A 21,657-nucleotide genomic window follows, 5' to 3' on the forward strand; every position below is an offset into this window, starting at 1 on the left:
CATACAGTGTGCCGCCATATACCATACAATACATGCAGTGTGCCCCCATATACCATATAATACATACAGTGTGCCGCCATATACCATACAATACATGCAGTGTGCCCCCATATACCATATAATACATACAGTGTGCTGCCATATACCATACAATACATGCAGTGTGCCCCCATATACCATATAATACATACAGCATGCCGCCATATACCATATAATACATACAGTGTGCCCCCATATACCATATAATACATACAGTGTGCCGCCATATACCATATAATACATACAGCGTGCCGCCATATACCATATAATACATACAGCGTGCTGCCATATACCATATAATACATACAGTGTGCCGCCATATACCATATAATACATACAGCGTGCCGCCATATACCATATAATACATACAGTGTGCCGCCATATACCATATAATACATACAGCGTGCCGCCATATACCATATAATACATACAGCGTGCTGCCATATACCATACAATACATACAGCGTGCCGCCATATACCATATAATACATACAGTGTGCCGCCATATACCATATAATACATACAGCGTGCCGCCATATACCATATAATACATACAGCGTGCCCCCATATACCATATAATACATACAGTGTGCCGCCATATACCATATAATACATACAGCGTGCCGCCATATACCATATAATACATACAGTGTGCTGTCATATACCATATAATACATACAGTGTGCCGCCATATACCATATAATATATACAGCGTGCCACCATATAATACATACAGATGCTGCCATATACCCTACAATACATACAGCGTGCCCCTATATAGTATATAATATATACAGCGTGCCGCCATATACCATAAAATACATACAGCGTGCCGCCATATGTTATATTTTACATGGTGGCATGCTGAATGTACACACATACATACTGACTACACTGAAGCAAATACATTTATAAACAGTATATACACCAAATATACACACACACATACATATACCACATACAGAATATACAAATATATATATACATCCATACTTACATATACATACATACAAAGAAGTTACCTTACCTTTTTTCTTCTTCCATCGTTGGCCTTGTCCTCCAGTGGGGGGGGGGTGGGCTTTGCCAGGGAGGTGGGAATCAGTCCCGGGGGAAAGGGGGGAAAGGGGGGAAACGGAGCGCGGGGGGGGGGGGGGGGGGGGGCGGGATCGGAGCCGGGGGGGGGGGGAGCGAGCCGGGGGAGGGAATCCGAGCGGGGGGTGGGGAACCGGTGTGGACTTTGGACCGGGGCAGGTACCTTTGCCGGGCGGGTGGATGTGCCGGCCGGCGGGCCGCGAGGGGAAGTGCCGGGCGGCCGGTGGATATGATGAGCGGACCGCGTGGGAAAGTGCCGGCTGGCGGGATGGTGGATGTGAAGGGCGGGCCGCGAGAGGAAGTGCCGCTGGTTTGATGTGATGGGCGGTCCGCTGGGGAGTGTGCCGGCCAGCGGGCATGTTGATGTGATGGGCGGGCTGCGAGGAGAAATGCCGGTGAGCGGGTGGATGTGATGGGCGGGATGCGGGGCGAAATGTGCCGCCGGGTGGCTGTGATGGGCGGGACGCGGGGGAGTTTGCCGGCCAGCGGGCGTGTTCATGTGATGGGCGGGCCGCGTAGGGAAGTGCCAGCAGGCGGGTTGATGTGGAGGCCAGGTCCATGCGCCGGCTGACGGTGGGGGGGGGCGGGGGACGTGGCGGCCGGAGAACATGCCGGCAGGCGGGACCCCGACGCCGCCCCCTCGTCTAGCAGGAGGCGCGCCGCCTGAGGCGAGAATCTCAACTCGCCTCATGGCAGGTGCGCCCCTGTCTCTAAGCTATTTTGACTCTAATAAGTGTAGCACCAAGCCCCATGCACGTAGAACAAGGAAGCTTGTTATAGAGCAGGAGCAGCTCAGCAGAATGTACGTAGTATCCGATCTTCAGGCAGCATGTTGCAAGCATACCTCCCAACTTTTGGGCGAGAGAAAGAGGGACAAAAAGCCCCTCCCCCTTTTTCTAAACCACTCCCACGAGCATAGTACATAGTACAATGCTGCTAACTTTTGCCAACCCCCCCCCATGGACCCCCTAATGCAACATACAAAACCCCTCTTTAATTTTATCCTCCCTTTACATTTAGTTTTTCACTTTTATTTATCTCCCCAAACTTACACATAATCCTATCTGTACTCCTACTGCTCCTCACATGGTGAGGTCCCAGTTCTCTATCCTCCTCAAGTGGTCTTCTGTCCTCCAGCCTCCTCCTGTAGCTCATGTCCTCCAGCCTCCTCCTGTAACTCGTGTCCTCCAGCCTCCTCCTGTAGCTCGTGTCCTCCAGCCTCCTCCTGTAGCTCGTGTCCTCCAGCCTATTCCTGTAACTCATGTCCTCCAGCCTCCTCCTGTAGCTCGTGTCCTCCAGCCTATTCCTGTAGCTCATGTCCTCCAGCCTCCTCCTGTAGCTCGTGTCCTCCAGCCTCCTCCTGTAGCTCGTGTCCTCCAGCCTCCTCCTGTAGCTCGTGTCCTCCAGCCTCCTCCTGTAGCTTGTGTCCTCCAGCCTCCTCCTGTAGCTCGTGTCCTCCAGCCTATTCCTGTAGCTCATGTCCTCCAGCCTCCTCCTGTAGCTCGTGTCCTCCAGCCTCCTCCTGTAGCTCGTGTCCTCCAGCCTCCTCCTGTAGCTCGTGTCCTCCAGCCTCCTCCTGTAGCTCGTGTCCTCCAGCCTATTCCTGTAGCTCATGTCCTCCAGCCTCCTCCTGTAGCTCGTGTCCTCCAGCCTCCTCCTGTAGCTCGTGTCCTCCAGCCTATTCCTGTAGCTCATGTCCTCCAGCCTCCTCCTGTAGCTCGTGTCCTCCAGCCTCCTCCTGTAGCTTGTGTCCTCCAGCCTCCTCCTGTAGCTTGTGTCCTCCAGCCTCCTCCTGTAGCTTGTGTCCTCCAGCCTCCTCCTGTAGCTCGTGTCCTCCAGCCTCCTACTGTAGCTCGTGTCCTCCAGCCTCCTCCTGTAGCTCGTGTCCTCCAGCCTCCTCCTGTAGCTTGTGTCCTCCAGCCTCCTCCTGTAGCTTGTGTCCTCCAGCCTCCTCCTGTAGCTTGTGTCCTCCAGCCTCCTCCTGTAGCTCGTGTCCTCCAGCCTCCTACTGTAGCTCGTGTCCTCCAGCCTCCTACTGTAGCTCGTGTCCTCCAGCCTCCTACTGTAGCTTGTGTCCTCCAGCCTTCTACTGTAGCTTGTGTCCTCCAGCCTCCTCCTGTAGCCCCCTGTCCTCCAGCCTCCTCCTGTAGCCCCCTGTCCTCCAGTCTTGTCATGTAGCCTCCTGTCCTTCAGCCTCCTCCTGTAGCCTCCTGTCCTCCAGCCTCCTCCTGTGGTCACCTGTTCTCCAGCCTCCTCCTGTGGTCTCCTGTTCTCCAGCCTCCTCCTGTGGTCTCCTGTCCTCCAGCCTCCTCCTGTGGTCTCCTGTCCTCCACACCCTCCTGTAGTACTCTGTCCTCCAGCCTCCTCATCCTGTGGCCTCCAGTCCTCCTCCTGTGGCCCCTGTCCTCCAGCCTCCTCCTGTGGCCCCTGTCCTCCAGCCCCCTTCTCCCGTCCCCCAGCCACCTCCTCCCATCCTCCAGCCTCCTCCTGTTCTCTAGCCCCTCTGTGCTCTATTCTCCTCCTGTCCTCCAGCTTCCTCCTATCCTCCACCCCACACTGCCCTCTATCCTCTTCCTCCTTTAGCAATCTCCTCCTGTCCCCTAGCATCTTCCTCCTGTCCACCAGCCTCCCTGTCCTCTATCCTCCTCCTGTAGCCCCCTGTCCTCCAGCCTCCTCATCCTGTGGCCTCCTGTCCCCCAGCCTCCTCATCCTGTGGCCTCCTGTCCCCCAGCCTCCTCATCCTGTGGCCTCCTGTCCCCCAGCCTCCTCATCCTGTGGCCTCCTGTCCCCCAGCCTCCTCACCCTGTGGCCTCCTGTCCTCCAGCCTCCTCATCCTGTGGCCTCCTGTCCTCTAGCCGCCTCCTGTCCTCCAGCTTCCTTCTCCCATCCTCCTCCTGTCCCCCAGCCCCTCTGTCATCTATCCTACTCCTGTCCCCCAGCCTGCTCCAGCAGCATCCTGTCCTCCAGCCTTCTCCTGTGGCTCCTGTCCTCCAGCCTCCTTCTCCCGTCCTCCAGCCTTCTCCAGCCTCCTGCTCCTGTTCTCCAGCCCCTCAGTCCTTTATCCTCATCCTGTCCTCCAGCCTTCTCCTGTCCCCAGCCTCGTCCTCCTATCACACAGCCTCGTCCTACTGTCACCCAGCATTATCATATCCTCCAGCTCATCCTCCTGTCCAACACCCTCATCCAATTGTCCCCCAGCATCCTCCTATCCTCCAGCCTCATCCTACTGTCCCCCTGCCTCATCCTATTGTCCCCCAGCATCCTCCTATCCTCTAGCCCAGAGGTCCCCAACCTTTTTTGCACCAGGGACCGGCTTTAAGCTAGACCAGTTTTCCATGTTCCGGTGGGGGTGGGGGCGGGGCTTTGGTCATATGGGGTGGGCTTATGGAGGGGTGGAGCTTGTAATATAAAATATCAGGGAGTGTCCGGACCAGATCCATTATATTGGTTTGGTGTAAAAATAAAGCAATGCAAAATGCATACAGCGTATCGCCATGTAGTATAAAATGCATACAGCATATCGCTATGTAGTATAAAATGCATACAGCGTATCGCCATGTAGTATAAAATGCATACAGTGTATCGCCATGTAGTATAAAATGCATACAGCATACCGCCATGTAGTATAAAATGCATACAGCGTATCGCCATGTAGTATAAAATGCATACAGCGTATCGCCATGGAGTATAAAATGCATACAGCGTATCGCCATGTAGTATAAAATGCATACAGCGTATCGCCATGTAGTATAAAATGCATACAGCGTATCGCCATGTAGTATAAAATGCATACAGCGTATCACCATGTAGTATAAAATGCATACAGAATACCGCCATGTAGTATAAAATGCATACAGAATACCCCCATGTAGTATAAAATGCATACGGAATACCCCCATGTAGTATAAAATGCATACAGCGTATCGCCATGTAGTATAAAATGCATACAGTGTATCGCCATGTAGTATAATATGCATACAGAATACCGCCATGTAGTATAAAATGCATACAGAATACCGCCATGTAGTATAAAATGCATACAGAATACCCCCATGTAGTATAAAATGCATACAGAATACCCCCATGTAGTATAAAATGCATACAGCGTATCGCCATGTAGTATAAAATGCATACAGCGTGCCGCCATGTAGTATAAAATGCATACAGCGTATCGCCATGTAGTATAAAATGCATACAGCGTATCGCTATGTAGTATAAAATGCATACAGTGTATCACCATGTAGTATAAAATGCATACAGCATAGCGCCATGTAGTATAAAATGCATACAGCGTATCACCATGTAGTATAAAATGCATACAGAATACCGCCATGTAGTATAAAATGCATACAGAATACCCCCATGTAGTATAAAATGCATACAGCTTATCGCCATGTAGTATAAAATGCATACAGCGTATCGCCATGTAGTATAAAATGCAAACAGCGTGCTGCCATGTAGTATAAAATGAATACAGCGTATCGCCATGTAGTATAAAATGCATACAGCGTATCGCCATGTAGTATAAAATGCGTACAGCATATTGCCATGTAGTATAAAATGCGTACAGCGTATCACCATGTAGTATAAAATGCATACAGAATAACGCCATATAGTATAAAATGCATACAGCGTATCGCCATGTAGTATAAAATGCATTCAGCGTATCGCCATGTAATATAAAATGCATACAGCGTATTGCCATGTAGTACAAAATAGAAGCTCTGATAAATATCACAAATACTACATATACATAAAGCATATATACACACATATACAAACAGTATATACAGCATATGCACACACTGCACATACATACATACACACATACATACATACACAACATATACAGAATATGCATAAACACTCATACAGCATATGCACTTATATATACACACACACACACACACACACACACATACACATATACACACACATATACATACACGAACACATAAATATATACATGCACAGATAAAGTTACATTACCTTTTTTTATGGTCCTGACAGGTATGCGGGGAGTGGAGGAGCCGGGCACCCGGTGCTGTCCAGTGGGCTGCCGCAGCATGGTGCCGGCCAACTGGCATACGGGCAGGAGCTCGGTGCCAGGTGGTCGGAAGATTGGTGCATGCCGGCTAGGCACTTGAGAGCTCGGTCCCTGGGGGCGGGCTGCTTGGTTTCGGCAGGCAGGGACCAGAGCGCGGGCGGGAGAACGATGGTGGCCGGAGGCCGTGCAAACGGGAGCTCGGTTCCGGGCGGCCTGCGGGAACTCGGCGCTTTCCGGCCGGCAGAAGGGGCAGGCGGCAGCTCAGTGCCGGCTGGCGCAGGGAGCCTCTTGCCGGCTGGAGTGTGGGCCGGAGGGCGCGTGGGAGTAGGATGCGGGCCGGCTGGCGGGAGCACGGTGCCGCCCCCTCGTACAGCAGGAGGCGCTCGCCCCTGCGCGGACCGGCTGATAGACTCCAATGGCCCAGTCCTGGTCCGCGGACCGGCGGTTGGGGACCTCTGCTCTAGCCCATCCTGTCCTCTATCCTCCTGTCATTCAGCATCCTCCTCCTGTCCTCCAGCCTCCCTGTCTTCTAGCCTCATCCTGTCCTCCAGCCTCCTCCTATAGTCATTTACTCCTCCTTGCCCGCACCAATCTGGGGTGTTAGCTGCAATACGTACCCCTGCTGTATGGAGAAAGCTCTGTCTGTGACACCTCTCCATACCCCCCTTGCCTCCTGCTGACGTACTGTTAGTGGCAATGGGTTAATAGCTGATCTCAAATAACAACCCCTTCAGGTTACACACACCTACACATATAAATACACTCTAGTCACACATAGACACATGTACTCCATAATACACTGACATGTTACACTATGACATAAGTGGCAGTCACCTACTCAGTTATTTATTAATGTCTCCTTTGGAGCCCTCAGTCAGCAGAGGGTTAAATGTGGGGCAGCAGAGGACACACCACCTACCAGGAATGAGAGGAGTCAGAGCACACAGAGTACAGAGCAGGATTACTTCTTACTTGTGAGGCTGCTCTCCATCTGCAGCCTTGGTGTCAGGCATCTCTCCCTCTGTCCTCTCTGTGACCCGACAACTGAACGGAGCTGCAGAGGAGACTCTCACACTCTGCCCCATATCAGCTCATCTCCTGCTACCATGACCCGGGAGATTGTGTCTCCACACTCTGTCATCCCCCGGCAGAGACTGACACTGGGGGCGGAGCCGGCACTGAGGTGACTGGAAGCCTCTGCTCTGTGAGTTATAATTACTACAACCTGCAGCTCCTGCCGCATGTTCTCCGCTCTGCATTGTGTCGGGACCACAAGCCAGTTGGTCAGGGACAATGCAGAGCTTATCGGGACATTATCTTATCTGTCACAGGAGGAGCTATGATGCAAGCTGTATTTATTTTCCTATGTGCAGACAGGAGGAGCTGAGCAGATGTACTGTTTCCAGCGGTGTTTCCAGTCGCCAGGGCAACCAGGGGCTTCCCTCCGCTCTGTCACATGGTGTGTCCGTCACGTGACACATGTCCGTCCTACATGGACCAAAGTATTTTTATTGTGGGGGGTGGATAAAATATTGTGGGTGCTTTACTATCTGAGATCCACGTTCTTATTCATCTTTTGTCTTCATCTTATGTAAGAAAGTAATTAAATAGTATTTGTATTGTTTTAGTTGCAAATGTCCCAATATGAATCTGTAAGGCAGTTCAGCGCACCCCTGTGTATAGTTGGAACATTCCGCCAGTCCTGTATTCCTGGGCTTGTGGACGGGGTTTACTATCCGGGGCGGAGCTGCACTTTCCGGTCCCTGTCACTGGTGTTTATTTACCTGGGAGCCACAAGCCGGGGACAATGAGTGGTGAGTGCCCGGGAGGGGTCCTGTACGTGGTATCAGCCTGGGGGTCCTGGCACTGGAGCCTCACAGTCCTGCAGCCAGTGTCCTCCTCACATGGACCCCTCACACCACGCCGGAGCCACTGCTTCCTGTGTCCTCAGCTATAGGGAGCCTCACAGTCATTACAGATAGACACCCCCTTTATATTGTGCAAGTGTCTACTGCATTGTTACTTATGGAGGTTGAAAGTACCCCCTGGCGGGGGCTGGGGGGGGGGGGGGTCAGTAATGCCCCAGTAAGGATTCCGGCAGCTGCACCAGGTGTCAGTAAGGATGCCAGCAGCTGCCCCAGGTGTCAGTAAGGATGCCGGCAGCTGCCCCAGGTGTCAGTAAGGATCTCAGCAACTGCGCCAGGTGTCAGTAATGCCCCATGTGTCAGGAAGGATTCCAGCAGCTGCCCAAGGTGTCAGTAAGGATGCCAACAACTGCCCCAGGTGTCAGTAATCCCCCAGGTGTCAGTAAGGATGCCAGCAGCTGCCCCAGGTGTCAGTAATGCCCCAAGTGTCAGTAAGGATGCCAGCAGCTGCCCCAAGTGTCAGTAAGGATGCCAGCAGCTGCCCCTGGTGTCAGTAAGGATGCCAGCAGCTGCCCCGGGTGTCAGTAAGGATGCCAGCAGCTGCCCCGGGTGTCAGTAAGGATGCCAGCAGCTGCCCCGGGTGTCAGTAAGGATGCCAGCAGCTGCCCCGGGTGTCAGTAAGGATGCCAGCAGCTGCCCCGGGTGTCAGTAAGGATGCCAGCAGCTGCCCCGGGTGTCAGTAAGGATGCCAGCAGCTGCCCCGGGTGTCAGTAAGGATGCCAGCAGCTGCCCCGGGTGTCAGTAAGGATGCCAGCAGCTGCCCCGGGTGTCAGTAAGGATGCCAGCAGCTGCCCCGGGTGTCAGTAAGGATGCCAGCAGCTGCCCCGGGTGTCAGTAAGGATGCCAGCAGCTGCCCCGGGTGTCAGTAAGGATGCCAGCAGCTGCCCCGGGTGTCAGTAAGGATGCCAGCAGCTGCCCCGGGTGTCAGTAAGGATGCCAGCAGCTGCCCCGGGTGTCAGTAAGGATGCCAGCAGCTGCCCCGGGTGTCAGTAAGGATGCCAGCAGCTGCCCCGGGTGTCAGTAAGGATGCCAGCAGCTGCCCCGGGTGTCAGTAAGGATGCCAGCAGCTGCCCCGGGTGTCAGTAAGGATGCCAGCAGCTGCCCCGGGTGTCAGTAAGGATGCCAGCAGCTGCCCCGGGTGTCAGTAAGGATGACAGTAGCTGCAACAGGTGTCAGTAAGGATCTCAGCAGTTGCCCCAGGTGTCAGGAAGGATGCCAGCAGCTGCCTCAGGTGTCAGTAATTCCCCAAGTGTCAGTAAGGATGCCAGCAACTGCCCCGGGTGTCAGTAAGGATGCCAGCAGCTGCCCCGGGTGTCAGTAATTCCCCAAGTGTCAGTAAGGATGCCAGCAGCTTCCCCGGGTGTCAGTAAGGATGCCAGCAGCTTCCCCGGGTGTCAGTAAGGATGCCAGCAGCTTCCCCGGGTGTCAGTAAGGATGCCAGCAGCTGCCCCGGGTGTCAGTAAGGATGCCAGCAGCTGCCCCGGGTGTCAGTAAGGATGCCAGCAGCTGCCCCGGGTGTCAGTAAGGATGACAGTAGCTGCAACAGGTGTCAGTAAGGATCTCAGCAGTTGCCTCAGGTGTCAGTAATTCCCCAAGTGTCAGTAAGGATGCCAGCAACTGCCCCGGGTGTCAGTAATGCCCCACGTGTCAGGAAGGATGCCAGCAGCTTCACCACGTGTCAGGAATGCCCCCAGGTGTAAGTAATGCCCCCAGGTGTCACTAAGGATGACAACAACTGCCCCAGGTGTCAGTAAGGATGCCAGCAACTGCCCCAGGTGTCAGTAATGCCCCAGGTGTCAGTAATGCCCCAGGTGTCAGTAAGGATGACAGCAACTGCCCCAGGTGTCAGTAAGGATCTCAGCAACTGCCCCAGGTGTCAGTAATGCCCTAATGTGTCAGGAGGGATGCCAGCAGCTGCCCCAGGTGTCAGGAAGGATGCCAGCAACTGCCCCAGGTGTCAGTAATGCCCTCATGTGTCAGGAAGGATGCCAGCAGCTGCCCCAGGTGTCAGGAAGGATGCCAGCAACTGCCCCAGGTGTCAGTAATGCCCTCATGTGTCAGGAAGGATGCCAGCAGCTGCCCCCAGGTGTCAGGAAGGATGCCAGCAGCTGCCCCCAGGTGTCAGGAAGGATTCCAGCAGCTGCCCAAGGTGTCAGTAAGGATGCCAACAACTGCCCCAGGTGTCAGTAATCCCCCAGGTGTCAGTAAGGATGCCAGCAGCTGCCCCAGGTGTCAGTAATGCCCCAAGTGTCAGTAAGGATGCCAGCAGCCGCCCCAGACGTCAGTAAGGATGCCAGCAGCTGCTAAAGGTGTCGGTAATGCCCCATATGTCAGGATGCCATCAGCTGCCCCCACGTATCAAAAATGCCCAATGTGTCAGGAAGGATACCAGCAGGCAGCGGCTGCCCCCATGTATCAGGAAGGATGCCAGAGCGCACACTCTCCAAGCTATTTTGACTCTAATAAGTGTAGCACCAAGCCCCATGCACGTAGAACAAGGAAGCTTGTTATAGAGCAGGAGCAGCTCAGCAGAATGTACGTAGTATCCGATCTTCAGGCAGCATGTTATAGAGCAGGAGGAGCTATGCAAGCTGTATTTATTTTCCTATGTGCAGACAGGAGGAGCTGAGCAGATGTACTGTTTCCAGCGGTGTCTTTGCATTGTGGGTGTAACTGGTTGTATGCACAGTACAGAGATGAGGTTGGTACAGGACCTGGGGATATAATGGAATAACCCTGTGCAGCTGGGGAGAATGTTTCCTATATACAAGCCTTCCTTTCTCTATACCACACTGTGTTATTGGCGCGGGACACTTTTAGGCAATACCACTGTGTTTCTCTTGTACTTAGCTTCCAAAATGTTCATTTGCTTATTCTTTTCTTTATGTAGCACTTTTCTGTATTTTGCTCCCAGATGAACAGTTACATTTTAACATTAGTGAAACATTGTTGTGATAAGATGATAATATTGTCCTTGTACTATGGACCCCTATTCCCTGCTAGTTTTACTTTTACATTTTTTTATTCTTAATTACCGTACTGGTCAGCATATGTGTGAATTATACTGTATGTACAGGGCCTGGCTGTGTTGTTGCATTTTGAAACATATACAGGAAAAGAGGTTGTACTGTGCGGTGTAAATATTCTGGTTAAGCAGCGGTGTAACTTGTAGCTTATGGGCCCCAGTGCAAAGTCTATACCAGCTACTAGGCTTTTAATGTGTGAAATTGGCACCTCCTGGGCCTCCTATGTCTCTTGGGCCCGGTCGCGACTGCACCCTCTGCACCCCCTCAAGTTACGACCCTGCGGGTAAGAGAAGTTGTGCTGTGCCATGTCGATATACAGCAGTGGTTCTCAACCTTATTAATACTGCAACCCTCTAATAACCCTTGGTTATGAATCAATCGCATTCAGAGGGATGCCTTACTGTAGCATATTAAAAAATAATAAAACATACTTGTTCCTCTGCACCTTCTCTCTGCTCTTGCTGCCTTCAATGGTGGAGTTATAACGCGTGATGCAGCAATGGATTATAATATAGGTGGTTTGGCGGTAGCCCGGTGCCCAAGTCTTCTAGGGGGCCCATGACCACTTACCAATTTTATACTGATCCCAATACACAAGAGCTGTATAAGGACTTTTAAAGGTCCTCCAAAGGTCTTTTAGCCGCAGATTGATAGCAGGCAGAAGGGACACATCCTCCATCCTCCCAAGAAGCTGATTCTAGTACCATATGTAGGAAGTGATTACAGACTTGTGGGGGGTTATAATATTGAAGCAGCCCATGGCCGACTTCTGACCCTGGCATCATGTGACATCTCTGCCCATAGGCCTCTGCAGCCTTTGACCTGGCACAAGCGGAGGTGTCAACAAACATCCCATGTGCCGCATCTACTGTCATATAAAACTAAGGAAATTGTCCGATTGGGACAGATGAACCCATTGGTCACTAAAAAGTAACTTTTATTGATATTAATTAAAAGATGGATAAGGCTTCATCCAATATTGTGTTTTAAAATTTTACAGAGTGCAGAGGGCAGCAGCTTACACCATAACAGGTTGATCGAGATTATCAAGCAGCATACATCATCTACGGATAATTTTAGGGAACTGGTGGTGTACATAGACACCGAGTATGGGGTTACTGTAACTGTGTTTTACACTATGGAGGGGATCCGTGTTTCTTTATTGAGTTCAGTTCACACTAGGTTATTATAACCCACTTATGTGTTGTACTGCCCCTAGAATTACAGGTCTAGTCTTCCAGTGTTACTAATATAGCGACCCCACTGTGCTATGCACCTCTTGCCAGTGTCCTCTGTTTAGCGGTTTAGATAATCTACGCTGCGGCTAGCTAGCTATATTTCTGATTTATTCTTATTGTGCCCTGGCTACCTAGCTGTCCGCTTTCTCTGAATTAAAACCTAACAAACTAGCCCCCCCTACTATCACACAGACGACACGCTACCCTGCGGTTCTTAAAACCTTCGGAAAATACATATTTACAATGATCTTAGGCCCCTTTCACACTTGTGTTTTCATGCGCCTGTTCTGCAGGGGTGCTTTTGATGCGCAGAACTTGCACTTTGACCCATTGTAGTCAATAAGTTTTTTCATACTTGCTTTATTTTTCATGCACACACGTGCATTGTTTTTTAGTCTATGGAGATGCATCAAACTCTGAGTGTGAACACGGGTTTCTGCACTTTCTATGGAAAATCTTCCCACCACTGACAGTCAGCGACAAGACATCAATTTAGGGTGCAGGTACCAGCTCTAGGACCTGCATCTATTGGACAGTTAGGGTGCGGTCACACAGTGCATTTTTTTTTGTGTTTTTAATGCAATTTCGTTTCACAGCTGCTTACACTCCCAGAAATGAAGAACAAAGGATTCAAACCGGCCAAATGTATGGAAAACACACTGGGGCAGATTTACTTACCCGGTCCATTTGCGATCCAGCGGCGCGTTCTCTGCGCTGGATTCGGGTCCGGCCGGGATTTAATAAGGTAGTTCCTCCGCCGTCCACCAGGTGGCGCTGAAAAGCATCTGAACGCGCTGGAGTTCACGGGCTCGGTCTGAGTGAAGGTAAGCGCGTCCCGAGCTACACATTTTCCGTTCTTAAATGCGGCGGTTTTTCCAAATACGTCGGGTTTTCGTTCGGCCACGCCCCCCGATTTCCGTCTCGCGCATGCCGGCGCCGATGCACCACAATCCGATTGCGTGCGCCAAAATCCCGGGGCAATTCAGGTACAATCGGTGCAAATCAGAAATATTCGGGTAACACGTCAGGAAAACGCGAATCGGGCCCTTAGTAAATGACCCCCACTGTGTGGCTGCACCCTTATGGCATGTCCGTAGGATATGCCATAAATGCCTTTTAAATAAAATTACTAGAACATCCTATACGTCTTCCTCTTATAGTCCTTCTGCTATTATTCCTCGTATTTCTATGCATAAATTGACGACTGGGTTTTCTAGATATGGTTTTGTGACCATGACGGCTTTACACCATGAGTAGTGACCAGACTGGGTCACAGTGTGAATATACCTGCCCGTTGTCTTCTAGAAAGAGGTTGTAAATTTCCAGGAGAGATAACAGAGGAACAGTATAAGTTCTAAGATTAGACGCTCCATAATGGCTTTACAAGTATTTACAACAACAGGGGTGTCAGGAGAGGTGTCAGATCCTGTGTAAATGTCATGTTACAGAATAAAAGTCATTACATGTAAAAGTAAAGTGGATGCAGCTCTGATCTAGTGCACACAAAGGGAAGTGTTTCCTGATTTATTGCCAGCAGTCACTTACTGGGCACATCCGTATTAATGTGGAACAATGCATTGCGCTATGATAACAAGCCGCTGACTCGGCATCTTCTGTGCTTTCAGCAGAGTCATTTATTAGGCGGCTCCGGACAAAATATAAAAATCTAGTCATTTGTCTCTCCATGACTTATCTTTGTAGCAGTTTTGTATAAGTTGTCCAAAATAAGTCAAAATGTAAAATAAGAAGTTTTTGCTTGGCCTACCCCTCCACCCAATAGTGAGAACGGATCCTTGTTCTTTGGATCGTGGTGGTCCCGTTCTCGTGATTGGTGAGGGTGTCGGCAATGTTGTCATGTGGATAGGAGATGGCTCCTAAACTTCGGACAGCCCAGGACTATAAAAACAGGGTTGCTTTCATCTAAGAACAGCACTATGCTTGTCCATTGGTTGTGTGCAGTATTGCAGATCAGTCCCTTGGAGCTCCGCTGCGATTATCCAGAGAGGGGAAGTCTGGCCTAAGCAGTACGGAAATACTGGACCATTGGAAGGAGGAAGCTAGGTGACTTTGTTAGTTGGCATTCATTGGTAAAAAATCGGCTGTGTGTAGAGAAGAGCGAACCTAAACGTTGGGTCTGCTGATCTCTACTTGTGGGTGTTCATCTTGCTAGGATATGGGAGTGGAGGATGTTTAAACCTCTGCCACTAAGCCTCAGGCCACAATCAAACGTTGCGTTGACAGGGGCTGGGACGAACGCATGCGCGATTCCATTGAAATGCATGCAATCGGTAAGTAGCGCCTGGTGTTTTGCATCTACACAATGGAAACGCATATGCAAATGCCCTGAGCCCTGTCCACTTGCATTTGCATTGTATTTCTAAATGCAATTCAAAAGCAAAGTGTTTGCAAGTGCATTTGTATTAGAATACTTGCGATCATAAACCAGTACCCAATGTCTTGCATTTAAGTTCTCTTTCCATGCACAGCGGGTGTCAGCTATATAGTACAGCTGACACCTGCCTGTTAATACCGCAGTAGTTGTGGCAGTTAACATGTTAAGTGTCACGGTCGAATGTGACCACTGCACCTAACATCGCTGCCGTTGGGCGCAGCCATCTTGGTGACCTCACCGGAGGGTGGCTATCGGTTGTCATGGCAGCCTACAGTCTCGTAGAGACTAGTAAGGCTTGCTATGTATAATGATCTCCAATAGCCTCTGAACGGAAGGCTGTTGGAGATCATCAGTTAAATTGCTATATACTGCAATACAGTAGTATTGCGGTATATAGTATGAGCAATCAGACCCATCAAGGCTCAAGTACGCTAGAGCAGTGGTGGCGAACCTATGGCACAGGTGCCAGAGGTGGCACGCGGAGCCCTTTCTGGGGGCACACAGACCTTCGCCCCAGCACAGAGTTTGCCAGAGAGGACTCAAGACAGCGAGGACGTGCAATTCTCAGTGCTATTTTAAAGCGACCACATCCTTGGCTGCCAGGACGAAAGGAGGAGCAAGAAGGTTTGATCAGAGATGGATTATCGTTGGAGCTCCTGCTCCAAATTTCGCCATCTTCTTTCTATTGTATTAACGTTCTCAGGACAACAATACGATTAAAACTTGTGATACAGCTGGGATCAATAAGTTGCTGCTTAAATTGTCATGTTGGCACTTTGGGAAATATAAGTGGGTTTTGGTTGTAGTTTGGGCACTCTGTATCTAAAAGATTCACCATCACTGCCCTAGAGGGTCTGAAATAATGGTAAAAAAAATATTAATAAAACAAAAAGTTTAAATCGCCTTCCTTTCCCTAAACGACATCTAAAAATATGTGTTTTGATGGTATTGTGGGAGTTTTACCGAGTCAGTAGGTCCTCTGATCTTATTTTCCAGCTTCCGAAAGTAAAAACTCTGTACTATGTAAAAAATAAACAGTAAAAATCATAACCATGTTAGGTATTGCCGTATTTCAAAATAACTGTTCAAAATATCAAAAAGATTATTCCTGACTGAACACCATGACGGAAAACAACGCCCAAGTGACCGAAACGCCACTTTTTAAAAATTTTTCCATCCCTGATTATTTGAATAAAAAATTATAAATACCCAATTTTTTGGACTATAAGGCGCACTGGATTATAAGGCGCACCATCAATAAATGCCTGCTAAATCGTCTAGGTTCATATATAAGGCGCTCCTTTTGACTCTGAGAAAATCAAAGGATTTCTTGTGTGCCTTATAGTCTGAGAAATACGGTAATCTTTTATTTCTTTGGATTAAAAAAAAAAACAAAAAAACATTTTTTTAAGCCTTTCGTGGTCGAAACGTACTGCTAATGTATCCCAAGACTAGGTGATCAATAGCAACTAAACAGAGAAGCAGACAGCTCCATTCTCAGTTTAGTGGCTGAACCAAGTCACTGCAGCTTAGCTGCAATACAAATGAGAAGGGACTGATCTTCAGTAACCTGGTCTGACCGCTACACTTTCTACCTTTGTTTCTCAGTATGTCATTGTTAATTGAATGCATAATGTGAATGAAGAAGATGGCCATGGATTGTCTGTATATTGGTTAGCGGCGCTGGTATATAGGAAAACGTTAGCAGGTAGGAGCCGTCTATTGCTGTCCATCATATAGTGCAGATTGCAGGTCTTTTCTATGAGCCTTATAAAAACTTTATAGTTTGCTCTGCATATTAGGAAACTGTCAGTAAAGAAAAGCTTGTTACTTTTGTTGTAATGTTTGACATTTACTAGCAAGATCTTAGATTTGATAGTTATGTGTCTGAGGTATCTGAAGAATCACCAGAATGTTTTACCCTTTACTATGTCTATCATTTTTTTTACAGTGTAAACAGAGCCTTGTACAAAGAACAAGCAGATCTTATCACACTGTTACCTTCTAGCCAGGCACTAACTTTTCAGCAAACTTTGCTATAGTACAAGAGACTGTAGGACACTTGAGTATCAAACTATGTAGTAGTGATGGGTCGTTTGCAAATGAGCCGGCTCATTCATGTGAACGACGTGAGCCGATGGCTCACTAAACCCTGCCCCTAAACGGCTCACCATGACCTTTGACCTGATAAAATTGGGTTAAAAGTGGTGTGTTGTGGGGTGACTGGCTGGCCTGCGGCTCCCTATTATATATTTAATAGGGAGCCGTTCAGGAGCCAAAAGAGTCGGCTCTTCGTAGTGAGCGGAGCCTAGTGAGCCAGCTCACTAAGAAGAGCCGGACTTCACTACTATGAATAGTCTATGGAGAGCAGATGAAGGGGAATTAGCAGGAACTGAGTTTGTAGACTTTTGAGTTATAAGGTGAGATTCAGCCCTACTTTCTGTGTACAGTGTATGGCAGACATCATAGCAGTTAAAGGATGTTTTTTTTTTTTGTTCTCCATGAGAATGTTAAGTTTTTCAGATGAAGTTTTTGACGTCCAAACCCGGAGTGGAGTGTATAAAAGAATATGTCACCCATCGTGATCCACATGTGCCTTTGGTTTCGTAAATGGCATTTGAAACTGAACATTTGCACCCTCGATGCTCTCTAATTTTGTGATGAATGAGAGCTGTAAGGCAGATGTGGTCTGCTGCTCCCTACAGCGGTGCGTTCGTGCAGAAAGCTGATTGTTCCTCCTGATCTGCTTTGTTACGTTGCACACGTGTAATGGAAGTTTAGATGAAGTCTGTACATACAGCTGCGCCCTTTATCCCTACTACAGGGTGATCCAAATGTAATAAAGAAAGGAACATCTGATGTTCAAAAGTGAATGGGGAAAAAAAACCAAACTTCACTTTATTGTGTTTTAACCCCTTACCGCCAGAGCCACTTTTTACCTTCCTAACACTGCCCATTATTTTCAAATCTGCGCTGTGTCACTGTAAGTGGTTATAACTTTGTGAAGCTCTCTGGATGTTACTATAGTCCCAGGCTGCAATGATCAGCTGTAAGGTGTCTGTAATGAAGCTTTATTGATAATCCTTGGTCCAAATACAGCAAAAGTATTTTGAATATCCAATTGTCACTGGGACAAAAGAAAATTTGTTTGAAGCTACAATTATAAAATGTACAGTTCCGACTTACATACAAATTCAACTCAAGAACAAACCTATGGAACCCATCTTGTACGTAACCCAGGGACTGCCTGTAGTTTTCTCGGGACACTTTGTACTTCATGTTAGATGAAAAATTTTGGTGGTATGTTTTGCGTTTATTTCTGTAAAAAACAAAACAACGTTTTTTGTGTAAATTTGGAAAAATGCTTGATTTTCGAAATAAAAAATGTTCTACTTTTTCAACACATAGTGATGACAGCAAAAAATATAACTTTGATTAACTGAATTTTTATGCGTCCTCTCATTTTGTGGGAGGTTATGGGGCTTTGAATCCTGCTATTGAGGGACTTAAAGTCACTTTGAGAGGCCTAAATAATAGTAAAACCCCATAAATTGTATATTGGGGTAATCTACACCCCTCAACCTATGTAAAACAACTTTTATGAAGTTTGTTAAACCTTTAATTGTTTTACAGGGGTTAAAACAATCGTGGGCAATTTTGAAATTTCAATTTTTTTTGGCTAAATGAATGTGTTTTTCAAAAAATGTACAAATTCTCAGTGGATCAAATACCAAAACGCTACATTCAGAGCAGATTGTATTATGACTTTTTAATGGCTATACAATCTTACTCATGAGATTTTATTAACTCTTGAATGTATGGAGGAAAAGAAAACCGACAATTTTGGTTTCCTTTCTTTTTTGTATTTGGGGGGCCGTTCACCAAATCAGTACATATGGCCTTTACACGCTGTGGTCATGCGTGACCGCGGTGTGTAAAGGGTTAACACCCACAATAGGAGGAATCTCCGGAGATTCCCGGGTGTTAGCAGTGGGTGTCAGCTATAATATACAGCTGACACCTGCAGCTGCTGGTTCCATTCAGCAGCCGGTGCCATAAGCGTGACGTAGTACTGCCGCTCGAGACGTACTAAGTCCAATGTCGGTAAGGGGTTAAAGGTATTTACGAGGAATGACTGCCTTCCTATTCAGTTTAGTGGTAAAATTTAATGTTTGTGCTACTTTGCACAAAGGTTAGGCTCTGTTCACTGCTGTTGGATATGCCACCACTCAAACAACTGCTGATGGATCTCATTGACATATAATTCAGTGCTTATAACGTTCCACATACTTCACTAACTCCCAAGATTGCTTAGTTTGATTGGACAGCTAGGTCGAGGAAGAGTTGTGGTTGTACCAAACTTCTTCGTTTTAAGGATTATGGAGGCTGCTGTGCTCTTAGGATAGGAACCTTGAGTGCTGCCAAAATTTCTTTGTAACCTCAGCCAGATCTGAGCCTTGCCACAATTCTTTCTCTGAGCATCTTAGGCAGTTTCTTAGACCTCATGATTCCCATGTGCTCTGACATGCACTGTGAGCTGTGTGGTCTTGTATAGACAGGTGTCTGTAAACACAGCCGGACTCCAATAAAAGAGTAGAGCCATCTCTAGGAGGATCAGAAGAAAATGTACAGCATGTGAGTTAAATATGAATGTCACAGTAGAGGGTCTGAATACTTATAACCATGTGAAATTTTCATTTTTCTTGTTTACTAAATTAGCAGAAATATCTGCATTTAAGTTTAAGTAGTTACGTTTTTTTTCTGTCAAGATGGGATGCAGAGTGTACATTTAATGAGTAAATTGGTTGTATAAAGTCACTGAGATGAACTAGTCGGCACTGCAATTAAGCTTTCCCCTACCTGATCTGCAGCTATTTAGCTGCTGCAGCACCTGGAGGACTTGCTGGGTGAGTGATGGAGCCATTAATTCTGCAGTTTACCACCAAATCCTGAAGAAGAGTGTCAGGCCATCTGTTCGTATTCTCAAGCTGAAGTGCACTTTAGTTATGCACCAGGACAATGATCCAGAATACACCAGCAACCATCCACCTCTGAATGGCTTAAGAAACTAGGGTTATGTGCACACCACCGTATACTCACCGGGGCTGGGATTCCAGCGTAGTTCTTCGCAGGGTGAAGAAAGGGGGTGGGGCACCTTACCGCTTCCCGTGCAGCCGAGCCTCAAACTGGCCACGTGTAGGACGTTTCAGAGATTCTCGAAACCCTTTCGCTCACACCACAGTGACTGAGGGCCAAAATGCTCATTGGGGGCCATGATCTGGTTGCATACTGTGCAGCTGCAAAGATGAGTGACCAAAGTCCCTCCAAAACTTTGTAAAAAGTTTTGGAGGGAAATTTTTACAAACCAAAATGCTGATACAGCAATTATTCATAGCAGAGGGGAGGAGTTGTAGAGCGCTGCAGGCTGAAAGACCCACCCAGAGCACTTCCATAGCTGGATTGGTTAATTTAACTTTTCAGTGAAGTCCTGTCCCTACTAACCACACACACAAAGACATGGTTTCACAGATCACCAGGACGGCCACCTACCTCCGTTTGCAGCTTTGTATGGTCAAAACTGCTGACAGATTCCCTTTTACATGGAAGGCTGTGAGCAAATTATGTTGTAAAATATAGTGGGCAAAACAGCTCTCTAGATTGATGGGAGTTCCATAAAATGGGTCCTTGGTAATCATAAAGTGGCAATGCTTATCAATATTTAGGGATTGGAATCAACTTTTAATACATTTTTTACTCTATAAAGAACAATAAATGCCTATTGCAATATTTGTTTTACTTCAAATAATTTTGTAAAGCGATAACAACCAAATATTCCAAAGGTGTCTGTCTATTTAAAGGGGTTTCCTCATGAAACAAAGTTTTCAAATTTTAATCGCCTAGTGATGTTTACACAATAAAGATAAATTTTAACCCTCTTACTTTACAATTTTACTCAGTTTTATTGCTGTTTTGGCGCCTATAACTCAGTGATGGTCATTGTAAAATTGCAGAATGTGGACAGGGACTCTCTCTAAGCAGACACTTCATGATCCATCTGTGCTATGAGATGCTGTGTCTTGACAATGTGCTTAGATTATCAGGGTACAGGGTTTATCTACACTTTAATTTAGCTTCGGAAATTCTACTAGTATCTGACACCTGGAAAAAGAGAGATGAGACAAATCAGAGATGAGAGACCCATGAGATGGATATAAAACACAATGACACTCTCAGCTCTGAAACTCACCTAATCGATAAAACACTCAGATAGCTCTGATATTTAGACCTTATCTGTCTGTAGCTTGCAGAGTAAGTCTCTGTACACTGCTGGTTGCTGGCAGAAGTGCCTCTGTCTCAGCTGGTCTCGTAATGCAGGAGGGAGTTGCAGGAGGCAGAGAGCACTGCAGTGTGCAGACAAGGGAAGCTATTCATGAGAGGAAGAAGAACCATAGTTAGAAGACGCCAGTTACCGGTGACAACCAAAATTGTGTACACCAGGACTGATAGAAACGTGTTGGAACAAAGAAAAAGAAAATGCAGACTGCTTGTACATTTACTTATAAAGTGTCAGCGCCAGTTTTGTGTCACGGCTGCACTTTGTCTGACAAGACAGAAAAAATGTGCACCCAAAGGGGCGAGTTAGCGCTTAGTTGGAGTTTGCACCACATTTATTACTTACATTTGCACCACAATTCTACAGCATGAACAAAGTGCAGCAAAAAAAAGTGGTGCACAGTTCCCGAGCAGTGCAGGGAGCGCCAGATTCATGAAGAGCGTGCACCAGTTTTTAGTAGTCTGGCGTCCCCTGTACACTCCACAGGCACACTGCACATAGTACAGACTGGCCCACATTTATCAAAATTAGTGCAATGTCCCTTTACTGCTCAGCCACACCCTC

At 47.9% G+C, this 21,657-nt stretch overlaps 1 protein-coding gene across 3 annotated transcripts in view; it reads left to right on the forward strand.

Annotated features, from left to right (window-relative positions):
• Nucleotides 1-7,874: 7,874 nt before the first annotated feature.
• SNX29 (sorting nexin 29) overlaps nucleotides 7,875-21,657 on the forward strand; it is a 353,067-nt gene continuing 339,284 nt past the window's right edge. The window contains exon 1 of one of the 3 annotated variants that reach the window (XM_072120679.1): nucleotides 7,875-7,992. Coding sequence is in view for 2 of the 3 variants with exons in the window: in XM_072120678.1 (XP_071976779.1) it covers nucleotides 7,986-7,992 (7 nt within the window). In the remaining variant the exon portion in view is untranslated. The remainder of the gene's footprint in view (nucleotides 7,993-21,657) is intronic. The other 2 variants (XM_072120678.1, XM_072120680.1) reach the window with 2 other exon arrangements.

The sequence above is a fragment of the Engystomops pustulosus genome, chromosome 8, assembly GCF_040894005.1.
Source record: "Engystomops pustulosus chromosome 8, aEngPut4.maternal, whole genome shotgun sequence".
NCBI lineage: Eukaryota > Metazoa > Chordata > Amphibia > Anura > Leptodactylidae > Engystomops > Engystomops pustulosus.